General features: G+C 45.7%; 1 protein-coding gene across 1 annotated transcript in view; it reads left to right on the forward strand.

Annotated features, from left to right (window-relative positions):
- The window catches only part of CFAP251 (cilia and flagella associated protein 251), a 1,318,836-nt gene that overhangs the window by 101,060 nt on the left and 1,199,238 nt on the right, over positions 1–18,538 (forward strand). Inside the window, exon 2 of the mRNA XM_069619593.1 lies at positions 5,029–5,409. Coding sequence (XP_069475694.1) covers positions 5,035–5,409 — 375 coding nt within the window. The 5' untranslated portion in view covers positions 5,029–5,034. The remainder of the gene's footprint in view (positions 1–5,028; positions 5,410–18,538) is intronic.

The raw sequence follows: 18,538 nt of genomic DNA on the forward strand, positions 1-18,538 counted from the left end.
TAGATTTCCTGGCATATAGATTGATCCATTGTGCTGGTGTTAGGGTTGCTGCTGTATCTGAGTTGGTGTTGGTGTTGACCTCAGAGCCCTTGGGGGTTTTGCAAAGTTCAGGTAAGAATGTCGTGGGTCTGATGTTGAGGTGGTAGGAGTTAGTGTAAAGGGCAGGTAGGAATTTCGAAGATTTGATCCCTCTTGAAGGTGGTAAGGTCATATTGGCTGTGAATGTGGGAAGCTCAGAGGTCGGATGATGTTTCAGCGTGAGGTGATGGCGTACCTGTGCTAGGCTGAACAGTAAAGTTCTAGGAGGAGGCAGGCAACATGCATGTTGTGTTAGGGAGATATAAGTGGGGGCTGTATCAAAGCGATTCAGATGCAATTTGTAAGTGATATTAGGGAGTTCTCTCTGGAATACAGTACAGTAATACAGCGGCCAAATGCGTGGCTCACCAAATAGTGTGCTAATACACTAATACAGTGGCTCAATGCGAGGAACCCTGATGAATACAGTACTACAGTGGGCAAATGCAGGGCTCATAAAATAGTGCACTAATGCACTGATACAGTAATGCAGTGGCACAATGCGAGGTTCCCTAAGGAATACATTACTACAGTGGGCAAATGCAGGGCCCACCAAAATAATTCAAGTAATACATTAGTACAGTGGCTCAATGCACGGCACCCTAAGGAATATAGCACTACAGTGGGCAAATGTGGGGCTCACCCGAATAATACAAGTAATCTATTAATACAAGGGCTCAATGTGAGGCATCCTAAGGAATACCGTAGTGCAGCGGGCAGATGCGTGGCTCACCAAATAATATATTAGTACAGTGGCTGAATGCGGGGCACCCTAAGGAATACAGCACTACAGTGGGCAAATGCGGGGCTCACCAAAATAATACAAGTAATACATTAATACAGAGGCTCCATGCGAGTCACCCTAAGGAATACAGTAATGCAGTGGGCAGATGCTGGGCTCATCGAGTAGTACAGTAATGCAGTGGCTCAATGTGAGACACCCTAAGGAGTACAGACATGCAATGAACAGGTGCAGGGCTCACCATTGAATACATCAAAATAGAGGTTCAGTGCAGGGCTCACCAAGGAACGACAACAAAAACAATAGGCAGGTGCGGGGCTCATAAGGGCAGAAGCAGGTGTGTGCATGCAGCAATACCAGACAATTCAGCTGCGGTCAGCCCTGGCATGTTGCGATAGAAAGGTGCCGTTAGTAGTTCGGAAGTCGCATTGCTTATGGCGCTGTAGAACGTTCAGTGATGGTGGAGGTGGAATACAAAAAGGGCGGTTGGGCTGAGTGAGGCACTTGGTGTGATAAGGTGTGCAATTTTGGATTAGCGCGCAGTCGTGCTAGGGGTGTGGATTTCATCAGACTAGATCAGAGGAGAGTTACGACATGCCGCAAGGTAACAAGGGTACAAGAGTGTCGGTTAGAATGTGTGGGGCCTTGGGTATTCGGTGGCAGCGCTGAGTGCGGTATTGTGACAGTCTGATTTCTCCACTTTCCAGTGAGATAGTACAGGCGTAATACAGGAGGTGGTACAGTATAAATGCAGTATACAAGTGTCTTGGGTCCAGTACTTATTGATATGTGGCAGGGGCTATGGTGTTTGGAGCCTCTTACCCTACTCCGACTGTGAAGGTCCAGACGTCTCCTAGATCCCTCCCGGCACTGACAGGCACGGACAAGAGGGCCTTGTTCTAGGGGCCTTAGTCGTGTGGGGCCAGCTTCCGCCACCGTTCCCACACGATTGGTCAAATAGGCGCTCGGAGAGGGTTGCTAAGCAACCGGTATAAACAAAAATAACGCTCGTTGCGGCCATCTTAGGACCCTCTACCACAGAGTCGGGCTCCACGTGGGGTGCTGGATTACTCGCGGTGTGCCAGATGGAACAGGGTAGCGGACTCGCTCAGGTGTCAGATTCAGTCGCTGTAGATATGAATGTAGGTAGCCTGGTAGAAACAAATCTTGTATCGTGCTTCCCCTGCAGTCGGGTGTTTTTTTGCAGGGTCAGATGCTTCTGTGGATGGAGCGTTGGGGCAACTGCTCAGGGGATGATGCTTCTAAATGTGAGGCACGGACAGGGGGGCTTTTCCATTTCCACATTATATGCTTCTCGTTCTCTAGCATTAAGGCCAGTCCTTTCCATGTTATCAGGTACATCCAGGAATCTAACAACTAATTCATTTCTTACTTCAGGATCATTCTTATCCTCACTGTCTGGAGGAACAATTAGTTCCTTGAGGCCTGCTGGCTTACCTTTTCCTATGAGCCATTTTACCATACCTTTTTCTTTTAGCCTGGATTTGTTTTTACCCCCATCTTGCTCTGTAGGATTCAGATTAAGTTCAAATCTATTTGCAACCTCTATGCATTCCAGGTCATTTAACGAGGTCTCTGTTAGCGCCAATCTATTCTTCTTAATACTATCTTTCCTTTTGGGTTTTCCCACTTTACTTTTCTTTTTATTTCCTTTTTTGTCATTTATTTTACGATGCAGTCTACGTCTATGCCCTTGGGATTGTGCTGGATCTCCCTCATTGTCTACCTCAACCGTTTTACTACTTTCTTCCTCAACACTTTATCATTCATATCCATTATGTCATCGTCAATACCCATCTGCTCTTTAACTTCCTCATTTACCAAAATGCACAACTCACTAAACTCCCCATTCTGCTCCCCAATTGATCCATTAAACGCAGAGGGTACTTTGAGATTTTCCCATTCTGAGGGAATCACATTCAACACTGCCTTCATATTCTCATTCACCATAGTTATATAATCCTTTACGGTTTGCTGCTCCTTAATGAGTTTAGTACAGATCCCTAATAAGATATCCACCGTAACGATCAGGGAATCAATTTTTCCCCTCATATTTAGAGTGTTATCTTCCGCCAATTCAGAATCACTCCAGGAGCAATTAGCATCTCTAACAGTACATTTTACAAAATCCTATTAATCGAGTGCAGGTCTAGACTGTCTTGCCAAAAAGATCATCCACCATGTTTCAGTGCGACCATTAGGGGTCTGATGTGGAGTATTTTGATATACTGACTGTAAAATAAGATGGTCATTGTACACGTCCATTTCTTTTTTTTTGCTAACAACTAACAGCTCTCTGTGAGCACTCCACTGTCATCACTCATTGGAGAAAGCAGAAGCAGTTCGACTCCTTTATTCACATTGCACATCCACCTCAGAGCACTCCACAAGAGAACCTTGACCAACAGACTTGAATGGCAGACTGACAGAGATTCACTTCCAGATAATTACCTGGTGCACTTCTGACATCTTAGAAGTGACAATCAAACTTCCTAAACAAAATTAAAAAGTAATAAACAGTGCTAGTCGTCGAATGGCTTTTTTTGCGAAGCCTGCAGAATATTTATGAAACTTCTGATATTCTGGCACAAGAGTTCCAATGCACATGTAGCTTGAATCCCTAAGGTAAGTGTAGTTCAGTGGTCTCCAAGTACCACGTCCTGAATATATAGGATAAAGTACACTCTACCATTCTTTAAAAGGATATTGCAAGTCAATGAAGACTTCTGTGACCAAACCGAGGAATGAGGCTAAAGGACATAATAAGATCTTGGAACACCAAGGCTACTTTTTATTTTTTATATATAATAGAGGCTATTTTATTGCGTATAATACCTGGGCACACAATCATTCCCTGTAATACTTAATCGTTCGCTTACTCAGATGGAAGATATGTTCCAGTTATTAATGTATAAAATAAATGTGGAATCTGTATGTTGAGAAACATACCAAAGTGCCAATGTGTTTCAAGCAGCCATGTTTGCACAATTGTATACAATTCCCTTTAAAAGTAGACTCTGTAGGTTAAAAAGAGTGGTGGCATGCAGACACACCCCTGTTGCCCTCTTCTAAACTCCAGCAGGTGTACTAAATATACATACTGCCACAATGTTCTCCTTATCAGCTAATTAATGTAAATGGTCATTGGGCATCATTCAAAGTTTGGTGGTATCTCAGAGGTAAATCCCCCAAGATAGCACCAAACAGTTTTATTGTTACCACTTGATCCAGCAGAATTACCGCTGGATTACACATGGTGGTAGGCAGTGCTAGTCCCCATTTATTGGAGTACATAGGACTCCATGGGGAGTTGAGCGGAATTATCACTGGCAGGTAATTCTGTTGATTTGGCCTTATAATGGCTGTAAAGCAGAGGAATTACCTCCAGCATTGGTGGTGTGGTGCTGTTGAAGTAATGCAGTGGTAACTTTGTTACCACTGCAATACAGTGGCTTTTTGGCCACAGCACCGAACACATAATGAGGCCAAAGAAAGTTAGCTCAGGAGAAAGGAATCTGGAAGGCTAGTCCTCCCTGCAATTTAGCGTTTATGTGAAAGCTGGAATTGTCCTTAAGCAGCTGCCTTTCATAATTTGTGCTGGCTCTGACAACGGTCACCGTGATTTCACAATTCAACTGTAATGCGTTATTGCAGTTTGGAGGGGATGTTATTTCCCTGTTGCAGGTGAGTAATGGTGTCACAAGTAGACTGTAATAACAAGTTGATGTTCAAGTTTTTATTGAGTCATTCAAGACTCCCATGTACTATACAATGTACTATACAGTTTTAATTATAAGATAAAAGACTGAACCAACCAAACTTATTTATCTTGCTATATGAACCAGCTTTGTCTAAACCTTAAAGTTAAATAGTTACTGATTCCCCAGTTTCGTTGCATTTCTATTGTTTTTTTTTTTAACTTGAATTTAAGGAGGAGATATGATCTTATGGATACATTGTCACCTGTGAAACCGGGAGAACAGTGTTGTGGACCTGTCTTCAACAATTGGTCTGATCAAAGTGTGTAATCTTTTTCAAATCACAGAATCTCCCTCTGACATTTTTATTCTACATAAAGTTGAGCGTATATTGAAACCGGACAGCCCTGCCATTAAGCACTGAATATATTTTATGATGTATGATTGTTTACAAACCATGCCTTACTGTAAACCCGTACTTCCTTTCAGGACACAATGGCTGAGCCTGGTGAAATCCCAACCCAAGAAGCGGATGAAACCAAAGAAGAATCAAAAGAACAGTCTGATGTTGCACCACAATTGGCTGCAGAACAACTTGGTGTGGAAAGTGAAAGTCCCATGGACACTTCAACACCTACAAGTGTGCAGCAGGAAGATGAACACCTTGAGGAGCGTACTTCTGAAGAAATTGAGAACACTGTTGTAAGCACTGAGCCTACTCCTGAAGCAGAAAGTTTAAATGTGGAACAAGAAACTGAAGCGATCCAAGGAGAAGCTGAAGAACTAAGTATTCCCCACTCGGCATCTCCTGAAAGTGTGTTGATTCCCCCTACCTCCTCCACGACAGCGTCTTCAAGGGAAAGTATCAATGTAAGAAGTAGTGAATGCATTGTTATCAGGTCAAGTTTAATAAATCTGATCTTTGTAATTAGTGCTGCAATTCAAGCAATAGAATCTTATTTGATCAAAGTTAGCAGAGAATAGTCGGATGAGTGAAATACCACACATTCTAGATTCTAGTATTGCTCCACCTCGAACTGCTAGTGCCCCAGTACAGCAATTATGCTGATGCATCTGGTACCACAGACGTGGCTATAAATACTATACATTGTGGCAATGCAAATACATCATGGCAGAGGAATCAACAGACAGCTTGAGACTCATGAAGGGCGGTGCAAAAGGGTTAGTTTTATAACCATTATGCCGAGGGGCTGGGATGGATAAGTTAAACAAATTTGAGGAAATAAAAGTTGAGTAAATCCAGCGTGCTTAAGGATCACAATACGTCATTCTGTCCCTCATTTCCCTTGGACTGCACCGTCTGGAAATTAAACTGAAAGTCGCTGTGAGGTTCACCAAATTCAGTAGGAGGACCTGTTAAGAGATCTCCAGGAGCAGGGATTGAAGGGTTTATTTAAAATGGATTAGTTGTAAACGAAACTTCAATATTGTCTTTAATAGTATTTAATTACAGGAAATTTGATTCTTCCCATCACAAATTAGCGGAAGAGATTAGAATGTCAGCTAGAGGTGACCCGCAGAAGTTTATTTAATCACCTTTCATCAGGAGATTTCCAAGGAGTAGGTCCCCCTTATGAACATAAACCAGATTGAATCCAGGCCTGAACTAGTATGGTTGAACCAAGCAGTGACTAGAATTATTCATAGGACATTACCCTGATTACACTTGTGGGACTTTTCTATTAAGCTAATCCTTTCTGTTTAAATTCAAGGAGTTATCTGAATTTGAGGCTCAGCTTCAGCGTTAAGATTTAGAGGTGTTAAGATTTCTTTCTCTAAAGTTTACTCAAGCGTTATACAGCTCGGCGTGAAGCATATCTATATTGAAGTCTTAGGGTTAAACAAAGACCTTTTGAACTCATTTCATATCAAATTCACTGAAGGCCAATACGGTGTATGTGGCTGCTCCTCCAAGAGAGCCATTTGGATGCGCAAGGGTTGCGGGCACGGAGGGCTTGGTGGAAGGGAACAGTGATTGCCGCTGCTTTCTCCACCTACTCTAGGGGGGGTGCTCATATGGGCCAGGGACTCGGTGATGTTGAAGATGATTCTATGTGATTTTTATTCGATTTTTGCAGGTCGCCTAACAAAAAGCCTCAATCCCCCCCTCATAACCCCCAATTTTGGGCAGATCTCTCTCCGCTGCAGGGGCCTCCCTCTGGAACAGCCTTGCTGCCTCCCTGAAACTTGAAGAGAACCATCTCCGGTTCCTGAAGCACCTCAAAACCTTCCTCTTCGCCTCCGCTTTCTCTCCCCCTCTCCCCTGCTAAAGTTACTGAAACTGCACTGAATCTGCAACTGGGCCACTCACCGTTCTCGGTCCTTGGCCCAGCCACTCTCCCCTGCACTGCCTCCCTGGCACCCCCTGCACTGCGGGACTGTGTCTGTATCCTAACAGCCCCCCTTCCCAGCACTTGTTTGCACTTAACTCGCGCTTGCCACTAGCTGGCCCTTGTTATTTATCCTGTATGCTATTACCCTGTACTGCACTTTCCCCTCTCCCTTTCCCCCCTGCACTTTTCCCTTCCCTTTCTTCCCTTGCACTTGCGCGATCTGAATGACACCTGGCCTAGTAGGATCGTTGTCTGTCTCCCCGTGTTCCCCCCCTGCCTCGTCGCGCCTCGAAACACTTGTGTATAGGCGTGTTACAAATGCCATATCATATCATATCAGCCTACAAACATGAAAAAAACTAATTTCCTATCCCCCCACCCCTCTTGCAGGATTTTATCAAAATTGGGGGATTCTACCCCTATCATCCCCCTCATGGGATTTACTCTAAATTGGGGGCGGTGTACCCCCTCAAGCCCCCCTCCCTCAGCCCCCTCAACACCCCCCTTCTCACCCAAGACTCCTCCAATCGAAAAACATACACAAACACCCAATGCACACAAACGCACACATACACTTACCCATGCTCCCTCGAAGCTGCTTCCGGGTCCTGGCATGCCTGCACTCGTGTGCGGCATGGGCGTGACAGTTCGACTTAGAAAGACCCCTCCCTGTGGTCTCAGCGCGGTCTTTCTAAATCAATTTTTTAAAGTTGTTTTTTTTAAACGACCACATCACTTAGGACCGTTGAAGATATCTCAAACCATGATGGATAAGTAAGGGCGGTATGTGGCCATACTGAGGGTGATGCTGGGAACTCCAATGCTCCATCTTGGGACTTATGCTCTTAATGTGGATCAGGCTGAGTTCTTTGAGGACATACAGGACCTCTTGGTCAAACACAGAAGCAAATGGACCCTTCGGCTTGGTGAGTTCAATTGTGTGCTGGATTGCGCTCTGGATTTGGCAAGTAATACAGTCAGGCCACTGACTAGACCCTTGTCGCGGGTGGTGTAAGGCATATGTCTTAGAGACACCAGTGGTCCATGAGATATTCCCGCTGTGGTACGCCTTTGAGGGGGTGGAAAATTTGACCTGGTCACATCTGTGCAATACCTGATTAGGACGCTGTCGGACTACTCGTCCATGCTGGTAATGCTGCTTAGAAGGAATGTGCGGCCGCTTATACCCACCTGAAAGTTTTCTAATAGGATGTTGGATGACGCAGCGTTTAGGGCCTCGCTGGGTGATGGTATCTTTAAGTTTCTGGAGGATAATTAGGGAACTACCGTGCTCAGATCTACCGAGTGGTAGGCGTTGAAAGTCTTCATTAGGAAATATGTACTTCTACAAGGGTGAAGGTCAGTAGGGTACTTACCCCGGAAGTAAAAGGCCTTGAAGGGAAGGTTGCATAATGTGTACAGGCGCTGGCAAGACAGGCAGTGCTGCTCAGTGTGTTGGCAGACGCGAGATATGAGCTACAGGGAGCAAGGGAACAATTGGATATGCATTGATATGCTGTGTATGCGTCTCAACAGCACTCCGAGGGTGATAATGCGGGTAATTTATTGGCTTGTCAGGAAGGAAGGGGGGCAGCATCTCTGTGAAGGAGTTTGATGCCCAAACAAGGAGATAATCACAGAGATTGAAGGGATTTGTGTTGAGTTCTGAGACTTTTATGCTTTGCTATATGAAGAGAAAAAGGGATTTAATACCCGATTAGCAGCACGTTGGCTTGAAGAGGCTGGCCTGGCCATTTTGGATGATGAGCAGTAGAGACACTTGGAAGAGGTTGTGGATATGAATGAGGTGGAGAGGGTGGTTAACAGTCTGTCTCTGGGTAAAACTCCAGGGATATATGAGATCTCAATGAAGTGTACAAAGAGTATGTGGAGATGCTGGCACCTAAGTTGCTTGAAGTGTTTCTTGAATCCAAGGAGAGAGTGACATTCCCAGACTCCATGTTGGAAGCGTTGGTGAAAGCCCTGCCCAAGGAGGGGAGTGACCCTGCCGAGTGTAAATTGTTGGTGGACCATTTGTCACTGCTCATGCAAAGTCTGGTCCAGCACAACCAGACTGGATTTATTCGGGGTAGGTCCACAATACCCAATGGAAGGCGGCTACTTTTGATTATGTTCATTTACAGGCAGCCTGAGGAAAGTTTGGCAGTGATTAGTCTGGATTCGTACAAAGCCTTTGACTCTGTAGCCTGAGAGTTCCAGTGGATGGTATTGGAGAAAATAGGGTTTGGAGTTCTATTTGTGGAGCAGGTGAAATCATTATACAGGGGTTCCACCTCCAGAGTGCAAGTTTATGGGGTGATTTCCCCCCCATGGTAGGTGTGTAGGGGGAGACGGCAAAGGTGCCCACTATACCCTTTGACATTTGCGTTAGTCATTGAACCCCTGGGCAGGGTGCTTCGGAATAGACATGAGGCTACAGTGCTTAGACACTGTATCTTGATGTATACAGATGACGTGCTACTTTACTTGCGGAATCCCAAGACGAATCTGCACCATGCTATGGCCACTGTAGAAGAGTTTGGGAAGTTATCAGGTTTGGGCATTAACAATTCTAAATCGGTCATTTATGCACTGTGTCCCGAAACAGGTGGGGACTTGGTACATTTGGGACAGAACTTTTGGTTGGAGGGTTCAACTACCTGCGTGTGAGGGTTAGTGCTGATTGTGATTGGATGTATTTCCAGAATGTGGGGAAGCTACTGAGTGCCTTTGAGAGGCTCACCAAATTTTGGATCAATTTCCCTTTCTCTTTGATGGGGCGGATAGCTCTGGTGAAGATGGCAAAGTTACCCAGGCTGTTGAACGTTTTTCAGGTGATGCCAATGGTCCTATAGGCTGCCTGGTTTTCGATCGGCTTCATGGAACCTTGTCTAGATTGTTGTGCAAGGGGGGACCCCCGAGGATAGCATTGGGAACTTTACAATTACCGGAAGGCAAAGAGGGCATAGGGGTACCAGACTTCATGTCTTATTATTGGCGGATGTAGGATAACTATTCACAGATGGTGAGTGGAATAGGGTTCTTGAGCAGGTCAAAGTAAGTTTCCAGAAACATTTGGTTTCAGTGGATACAATTTAAGATAGTACATAGGGCACATATTCCTCTGGTTAAAGAGATGAAAATGATTGCTGGGGTGGATTGAACTGCTAGAGATGTAGGAGGGCAGTCGGGACGTATTTACACACGTGTTGGGAATGTGATCGAGTTGTACGTGTTTGGGACACAGTCTGTTCAGAATTATTTCAGTTAGTAGCAGTGAGAGTGCAACTCTGGGTTAAACACTGCCTGTTAGGGCTATTGCCTCGGTAAAAGTTCAGAAGGGGTAGAATTGTTGCAAAAGCATTGGGGTTGATGCTTGCTCGACAAGCGAATGGTATGGCATGGAAGGCGCAGGACTGACCCCCCGATTGTAGATTCACAGATGGCAATGGCGCATTTCTTATGGGTCTGAAATGGACTCAGACCTGAGATCGCCATAGATCGTCAGAAGGGACGGTCTACTGTCAGACTGAGTTTGGTTAGAGGGGGGAGTTGTGGAGTGCAAGGGGGGTACATGCTATGGGATTGGGATTGTTTATTGTAGCTATTGCGATGCCAGAATATGATTTACAAGAAAGTAGCTTAATTTACAACGTGGTTATGTATCCAGATGTAATTCTTATGACAAGTGTTAATCAGAAAATAATAAAGAATTTCACAAAATTATAATAATTCACTGAAGGCACAGTGCGCTTGGACACCCGTGGGCCTGGCGTGGGATCCAGAGTGCATTGTGCATGCCACTTTGAGTTATAGCTGTCTGCTGCTAAGAAAGACAATCCAGAGTTAGAAGTCTCTTTGGGAGAGTTCAGCAATTTTGCGCAAAAGTGGGCAATCTGCGGTCACAGTCAGAAAAATGTATGTTTTCCTGCATTTAACAAGAGGGTGCGCTGAAAGAACATGGGTTGGTTTCCTGCTTGGAGCCTGTTTTTTAAATTAAACCTTCAGTGGAACGAACAAGGCACGGCATACTGGTAGAGTTTAGAAAGACTCTGCCTGTGGTTCCAGTCACCCCGGAAAGTTTGTTTCCGAAAAACATCCACTTGTGCTCTAAGCATTAGTGGAGTATAGAAGTACATATTCAAGGTCAGACTGAACATTTTCAGAGCCCTGAATAGTAACGAGACTACTTTTGGACCACATCCCCTGTAAATCATCAAAGCAGAAGAATCTGTAGCTGGTTAGTCATAGAGTTACAGTAGGTTAGTTTAGTTGGGTTCTCTACTTGTACGTGATTGGATGTGGATGTGGAGAACTAGCACATGTCCCCCAATAAAGGAAGTGATAGAAAATCAAAGCAGCCTTCTCACTAGGAGGACGTCTTGAAAAAGAAATCAATTTATCCGAAGACTACCCCAAGTTCTCCAAACCTCTGGGCCATCAGCAGAGATTTCCAGGTATGGTCAGGTCCGGGGATGGGACCAAGTAAAGTGAGCAGACAGAGAGGCTGGAGCATTAGGGCAAATCATCACCTTGTTTCAGATCTCAGCCAATTGAAGAACCAGTGAGCGAGAGAGTCTGGTATTCTTATTTTGATCAAATACCCCTTTCCTTTAGAGGCGAAGAAAGCATGGCTGTGTAATTCTAGGAGGTTGTGCATTGGATAGTTCTGCGGTTTTGTGGTGTCAGCCGCTCCTGCAAAATTGCAAGATTTGTTCTCCGACCTGACAATCACACACAGTTTCTGGGCTTTCAAACATCCTCCCCACTTCCATCTTGCCTTGGTTGAGGATTTGCTCTGCCATTGTCTTGGTCAGAATGTTGATTTTTGGGTAGGCCACACCCTCCCTCCTGGTACGGCTCCGAGATCAGTCAAATCTCAAGAGTCTGTATGAGGTAATGCCAGACCTCCATAAGAATTGGATATATGTGGGCACGGGTACCATAGTGCCTTTGGCAGGCCATGTCGCAGTCTCCGTAAGGCCACCCGGCTCAGCGTATCTCACCCTAAGGAAGAACACCCTGTCCCTGGCGGGGGTGCCTGTCCCTGGGTGGCGCATGGTGTATCGCCTATCTAACAGATATAGAGGAGAGTTCTGTCCCTCAACCTTCTATACTAGTGGCAGTGTCTGTCAACAGACAAAATGATCCAATTGTGAAAAACTCTTAAAAATGGTATTCTCCAGAGTGGTATAGCAGTGTTCAACAGAGCTGTAGATTAGATCCTGTGGCTGCTAGGTCTTAGACATGGGTACAACCTGAGAAGCAGGTCAACTATTTGTATTCCATCCAAAGTGTACAAATTTAATACAGCCGTAGGTCACTGTGGTTAGGGTTTGAAACAGTACAGCTGGAGAAACCACTGGTGGGTGAAGCAGTAAAACACAGCTAAAGGGCTGAAGGACTAAAAATTGGCTCTTATAAAAGCAGCTCACTCGGTGGTAATGAGTGTGCTAAAACGCACAATTTCCAGAAAACAAAGTCTCTTTGTTGATATAAGAGAGATCAAAGGTGGGTCATGAGAGCCCTCATGACCAAAAAGGGTGACCGGTTTCAATGGCGTAGGAGATTGGAGCCATCTTCGTCAGGACCATGATTAGAAGTGCAAGCTGAATTGCTGGAGTTCAAAAATGCTGAACATGTAGAGAAGTACTGTTGTCTCCCGTGGGGAGACAAAAGGAGGGGAGGGGGGAATTAGAGGAAACACTGGCAGCAATAAATGAGTGCTAGCATGGGAGTGGAGATCTTCATGCATAAGAGTGAGCATGTGGAAAAACCAAGTGAATGAGTCGGTTAGTTAAGGAGAGATGTGGGTGCCTGAGCACCTGTGAGAGGTCTCACCGCCAAAAAAAGGGGGGGATGAAGGGTGCAGGAGGGTGAAGGAGACCGTCTCGTTAGATGACTGATGCAATCAACTGAATAGTGAAAATCGGCGTGCTGATGGGCCAGTGGAGGGTGCACCGGGGGTGCAAAATGGGCAGTTTCAGTAATACCCCTGTGTAGGTGGGGGGGGGGCATAAGCCTCCAAATATGCGAAATGTCGCTGGAGAAGTGGAGAGGTGGAGACCGTACCTCTAAAAAGGTATCCAAATGAGGAGGGAGCAGGGAGGCGATCAGTTGTCAGAGGTCACTCAAAGGACAAAGACCAGATGGAAAAAACGGCAGCCGTTGCACAAGTCCGTTATAACTGTAGGAATCAATGCACACAATGGCTGGTAAAGTAGGCAGCAAATAAAAACAAAGAATAAGGAATAAATCAAAGCGTCTGGCCCGTGAGGATAGGTCATGGGTGTAGACCATACCTGTGTGAAAGGTGCTGGTTGCCTCCAAGTAGCCCGAGTGCTGTAGCATAGTGTACAGCTCTGGACTGGCGAGTGTACTGGGGAAAGCCCAATCACCCATAGAAAAGACGGGAGAGCGCGCTCGCGCTGGCGTCGGAATGACGTAGCGGGCTCCTAGTTAATGCCTCGAGCGTTGAAAGAAAGAGGCCCGAGCGCCTCTCAACAAAAAAGAAGAGCACGCTCACGCCGGCAAAGGCCAGGCACTTGAGTATGCTCTCCAAATGATGGTGGGCATGATGTGATCCCTACAAATAGAAGCGGGGGGGGGGAAGATGACTGCATAAAGGGTCAGAGAATTGGAAAAGGGTTTAACAAAATGAAGGTAAGAAAAAAGTTAGAGGTTCAGGTGGCTCATGGAGGGGGGAGCGGGGCTGGTGAAAAAGGGGGGAATAGGAGGGAAAAAAACAGAGACCAAAACATGTTTTTTTTGCGGGGCACTCATGGTGCCAGTGCAGGCAGATTTAGGTCAACACTGCTAGTTCATGCCACTGGATTTGTTCGTTTAGGCCTTCGGAGCAGGTGTTGAGCCTAAAAATCCACATCTGTTCTTTCCTGAACAGCATGTTGTGGTAATTGCCGCCTCTGGGGGCGGTGTGATTTTCTCAAGGATAGTCCACTTGAATTGGTCCGCAGTGTGTCCTTTGGATGAAAAGTGGGACACTAAGGGTGCAGTGAGCTTGTTCGTTCTTATGCATGATCTATGTTCGGTCATGCGTGTTTGAACTGGCCTGATGGTCATGCCAATGTACCTGAGGTTGCAGGGGCAAGTGATCATATAGATAACGCCCTTGGTATTACAATTGGTAAAGGTGTTCTGTGTCCATGGTGTTTTCCATCCAATCTCTATCTGTGTGGTTCTGGAGGTCTGGGCGCACATCGAGCAATTACCACAGGGCGCATGTCCCTTGATGGGTGGGATGTTCCAAAGGGTCCCCTGGGTGGGCTCTTCCCTGGGTGTACTGGGTATCAGGGTCTTGACGACCTTGTCTCTCACGTTGCAACGTCTCTTGAGGGCAAAACGTGGGACAGAAATATTGGAGGTGCCCGTGTTCAGAATAGGCCAAAGTCTCTTCACTTCCTGTTTGATTGTATTGAGGAGAGGGGAAAAACTGAAGACAGCTGTGAAGGTTGTGGAATCTCTGGGTTTGATATGTTGCTGTAGAGTGATTGATCGTGGTATGTTCCTGGCTCTTTTGTAGGTGTCCTTAATAATCTTCCTAGGGTAACCTCTAGCGGCCAGTTGTGTTCGGAGTTGTTTGGATTGTGTGGTATAGTCTGGGGTCTGTGTCCACAGCCTTCTATAGCGCAGGAACTGCCCAAAGGGGAGATTGTCTCTAAGTGCTTTGGGATGATAGCTTGAATAACAAAGCAATGAGTTTCTGTCTGTGTTTTTTTTTGTAAACGCTCAAGGAGAGGTTCCCGCTGCTTGCTGAGATAGCAAGATCGAGGAAATGAGTGTTGAATCTGTGTGTCTCCATGGTGAACTTTAGATGGGGGTTAAGGGAGTGGAGACAGGTATGGAAAGCCTCTACATCTTGTTCCGAGCCTCTGAAAATCACAAAAATGTCATCAATGTATCGCCGCCACACGGTTAGTTGGGGGAGATATGGATTAGTCTCGGGGTAGATGCGTTGGCGTTCAAACAAGTCCACATACAAATTTGCGAGGCTAGGGGCAAAAGTAGCCCTCATCGCAGTTCCTGAAATCTGTTGGTAGAAAATGTCTTCAACAAGGAAATAGTTCCTAGTCGATGCTATTTCTGCTAGAGATAAGATGAGACTGGGTGGGACTCCATACAGGTCCATACCTGAGTGTAGCATTCCACTAAGCATTTGCAATGTCTCCTGCTGCGGTGTCCAGGTGTAGAGTGACTCTATATCAATGGTGACTAGCCATTCTGTTTCTGGATTGTATGCGATTGTGTCTAGAAGAGTCAGCATGTTAGTAGAGTCTTTAACATAGCTGGCCATTTTAGGGACTTGATCCTTAATGAAAAAATCCACATATTGTGAGAGGGGTTCCAAGATAGAGCTGATCCCGGAAACGATCGGACGCCCTGGTGGAGGAACGAGTCCTTTGTGGATCTTGGGAAGTGCGTACATAGCCAGGATCCGAGGGTGGGGAGGGGACAGAAAAGCAGCCTCACGGGCGCTGATATGTCCCTCTGCTTCAGCCTCGTAGACAATGGGTGCTATAAGGGCCTGTAGGGATGGTGTAGGATCTCTGGGTAAAATACAGTAGCTATTGGTGTCGTTGAGGAAGGTGTTAACCATTGTGATGTACTTGGTGGTATCCATAATGACAATGGCACCTCCTTTGTCAGTTGGTTTAATCATGAAATCTGAGTTGTTTGCTAGATCTGTCAAAGCAAGTAGTTGAGGTTTAGTACAATTGTTGTGGATGAATGGAATATTGGATTCAAATTCGGAGATCTTCTTGAGCAAAGCTTGCTCAAAGGTGACTGATTCAGCAGTGTTTGCGCAGTGGGGTGGGAAGAACTGTGATGGAGGCCGTAGGCCAGTCACATCTTTGTCTTCATAAGTGTGGTTGGCAAAATACTGCTTAAGTCGTATCTTGCGCATCATCTGAGTAACTTCGACCCGGGTTTGGAACGGGTCGTAGCGAGCTGTATGTATGAAGGATAGTCCTTTTGTAAAATCTCTTGTTCAGGTCTGGTGAGGATATGGGCTGATTGGTTCACAATCAATGAGGGAGGAGCGACGGGATTGCTCCTTGTACCCGACTGCGTGTGACCACCGTTGATTGTGGGTGATTCTGCCAACGTGCACGATTCTGTCCTCTCCCACGCTGTCCTAAAAAAGGAACCGCAGGCGGGATGCCCTGGTTGGAGCTGCTGAACTGTACTCTTTTGTTCTGCCATTTGCTGTTGCTAGAGCTGTTGCTCGAGTTGCTGCTAGAGCTATTCCAGGATCTGTTAGAGCTAGATCTTTGGAGATTTTGGAACCGGAGTTGTGCAGCGTCGCGTCTGGCTTGTTTAGCTTCCTCAGTCAAATACTCCTCTGCTACATAGGGGTAGATTTTCACGTGGGTGAAGGCTGCAAGGTCTTTCTTCAACTTAATAATCTTTCTATTCAAGTTATTTTCTTTAAACTCTTTCAGTGTGGTTTCTAAGAGAGTGAGTTTAGCTGAATAGATGTCTGCAGTGATTTTTGTTTTGAGTTCCTCGCTTTTGTCATTCAGTTCTTGCAGCAGTTGATCTGTTACATTTTTGGCAGTGTTAATGATGAGTACGAGCCAGTCTCTGGTGCATTTGTTGGCTATGAAGGACCAGTCTTTCCTGAATTTGAGATTGTCCAAAAAAATGTGCGGTTCTATGCGAATGATGAGACCGTTGAGGGCGGCGTGTGCCCTAAGGTACTCAGTCATAAGTGCGCCATGTAGTTTGGTGCGGATAATCTTCTTTTTGAGGATCTCAATGTCATTCCATTCATCGTTGTTAGTGATGTTCTGTGGTGTGAGGTCTAATCCCAGAAGAGATGGGTTGGCTAGGATACCGTCAACTAGTTCCTCTGCAAAGGCTAAATAGTGGCCGTCGGCCATTTGGCAGGGTGAGAGGAAAGGTGAGGGGGCGGGGGGAGGGAGAAGGGGAGGGAGTAGATGGCGGGAGGGGGCAATCACAAGAATTCTGTATACAGGTGGCAGGAGGGAGGGAATCCTTCCTCTTGCGTTGGTTGAAGCAATCTGTCCCAGCAACTGAGAGCAGTTGCGCAAAGCAAGTCTTGAAAACAACAGGGAAAGCTTCAAAAAAGCTAAAGGACACGGTACAACCGTGATCATCCTTTTAACCGTTAACAAGGAAACATATGGTAGCACAAAAACAAAGGTTTTCTAGGAAGGCAGGTATTCAGAAAACATATTAAATATGCAAAAATTGGGTCAAAGGAGTGCTCACACTCTAACACAAAGGAGGGCCACCCGGCTCAGCGTATCTCACCCTAAGGAAGAACACCCTGTCCCTGGCGGGGGTGCCTGTCCCTGGGTGGCGCGTGGTGTATCGTCTATCTAACAAATATAGAGGAGAGTTCTGTCCCTCAACCTTCTAGACTAGTGGCAGTGTCTGTCGGCAGACAAAATGATCCCATTTTGAAAAACTCTTAAAAATGGTATTCTCCAGAGTGGTATAGCAGTGTTCAACAGAGCTGTAGATTAGATACTGTGGCTGCTGGGTCTTAGACATGGGTACAACCTGAGAAGCAGGTCAACTGCTTGTATTCCATCCAAAGTGTACAAATTTAATACAGCCCGTAGGTCACTGTGGTTAGGGTTTGAAACAGTACAGCTGGAGAAACCACTGGTGGGTGAAGCAGTAAAACACAGCTAAAGGGCTAAAGGACTAAAAATTGGCTCTTATAAAAGCAGCTCACTCGGTGGTAATGAGTGTGCTAAAACGCACAATTTCCAGAAAACAAAGTCTGTTTGTTAATATAAGAGAGATCAAAGGTGGGTCATGAGAGCCCTCATGACCGAAAGGGGTCGACCGGTTTCAATGGCGTAGGAGATTGGAGCCATCTTCGTCAGGACCGTGATTAGAAGTGCAAGCTGAATTGCTGGAGTTCAAAAATGCTGAACTTGTAGAGAAGTACTGTTGTCTCCTGTGGGGAGACAAAAAGGGGGGGGGAGTGGAGGAATTGGAGGAAGAGCCAATTTTTAGTCCTTCAGCCCTTTGGCTGTGTTTTACTGCTTCACCCACCAGTGGTTTCTCCAGCTGTACTGTTTCAAACCCTAACCACAGTGACCTACGGGCTGTATTAAATTTGTACACTTTGGATGGAATACAAACAGTTGACCTGCTTCTCAGGTTGTACCCATGTCTAAGACCCAGCACCCACAGGATCTAATCTACAGCTCTGTTGAACACTGCTATACCACTCTGGAGAATACCATTTTTAAGAGTTTTTCACAATTGGATCATTTTGTCTGCCGACAGACACTGCCACTAGTATAGAAGGTTGAGGGACAGAACTCTCCTCTATATCTGTTAGATAGGCGATACACCACGCGCCACCCAGGGACAGGCACCCCCGCCAGGGACAGGGTGTTCTTCCTTAAGGTAAGATACGCTGAGCCGGGTAGCCCTCCTTTGTGTTAGAATGTGAGCACTCCTTTGACCCATTTTTTGCATATTTAATATGTTTTCTGAATACCTGCCTTCCTAGAAAACCGTTGTTTTTGTGCTACCATATGTTTCCTTGTTAACGGTTAAAAGGATGATCACGGTTGTACCGTGTCCTTTAGCTTTTTGAAGCTTTCCCTGTTGTTTTCAAAAGCAGTCTCCGTAAGCAC

This window comes from Ambystoma mexicanum, chromosome 10, assembly GCF_040938575.1.
Source record: "Ambystoma mexicanum isolate Mex_15411 chromosome 10, UKY_AmexF1_1, whole genome shotgun sequence".
Taxonomy (NCBI): domain Eukaryota; kingdom Metazoa; phylum Chordata; class Amphibia; order Caudata; family Ambystomatidae; genus Ambystoma; species Ambystoma mexicanum.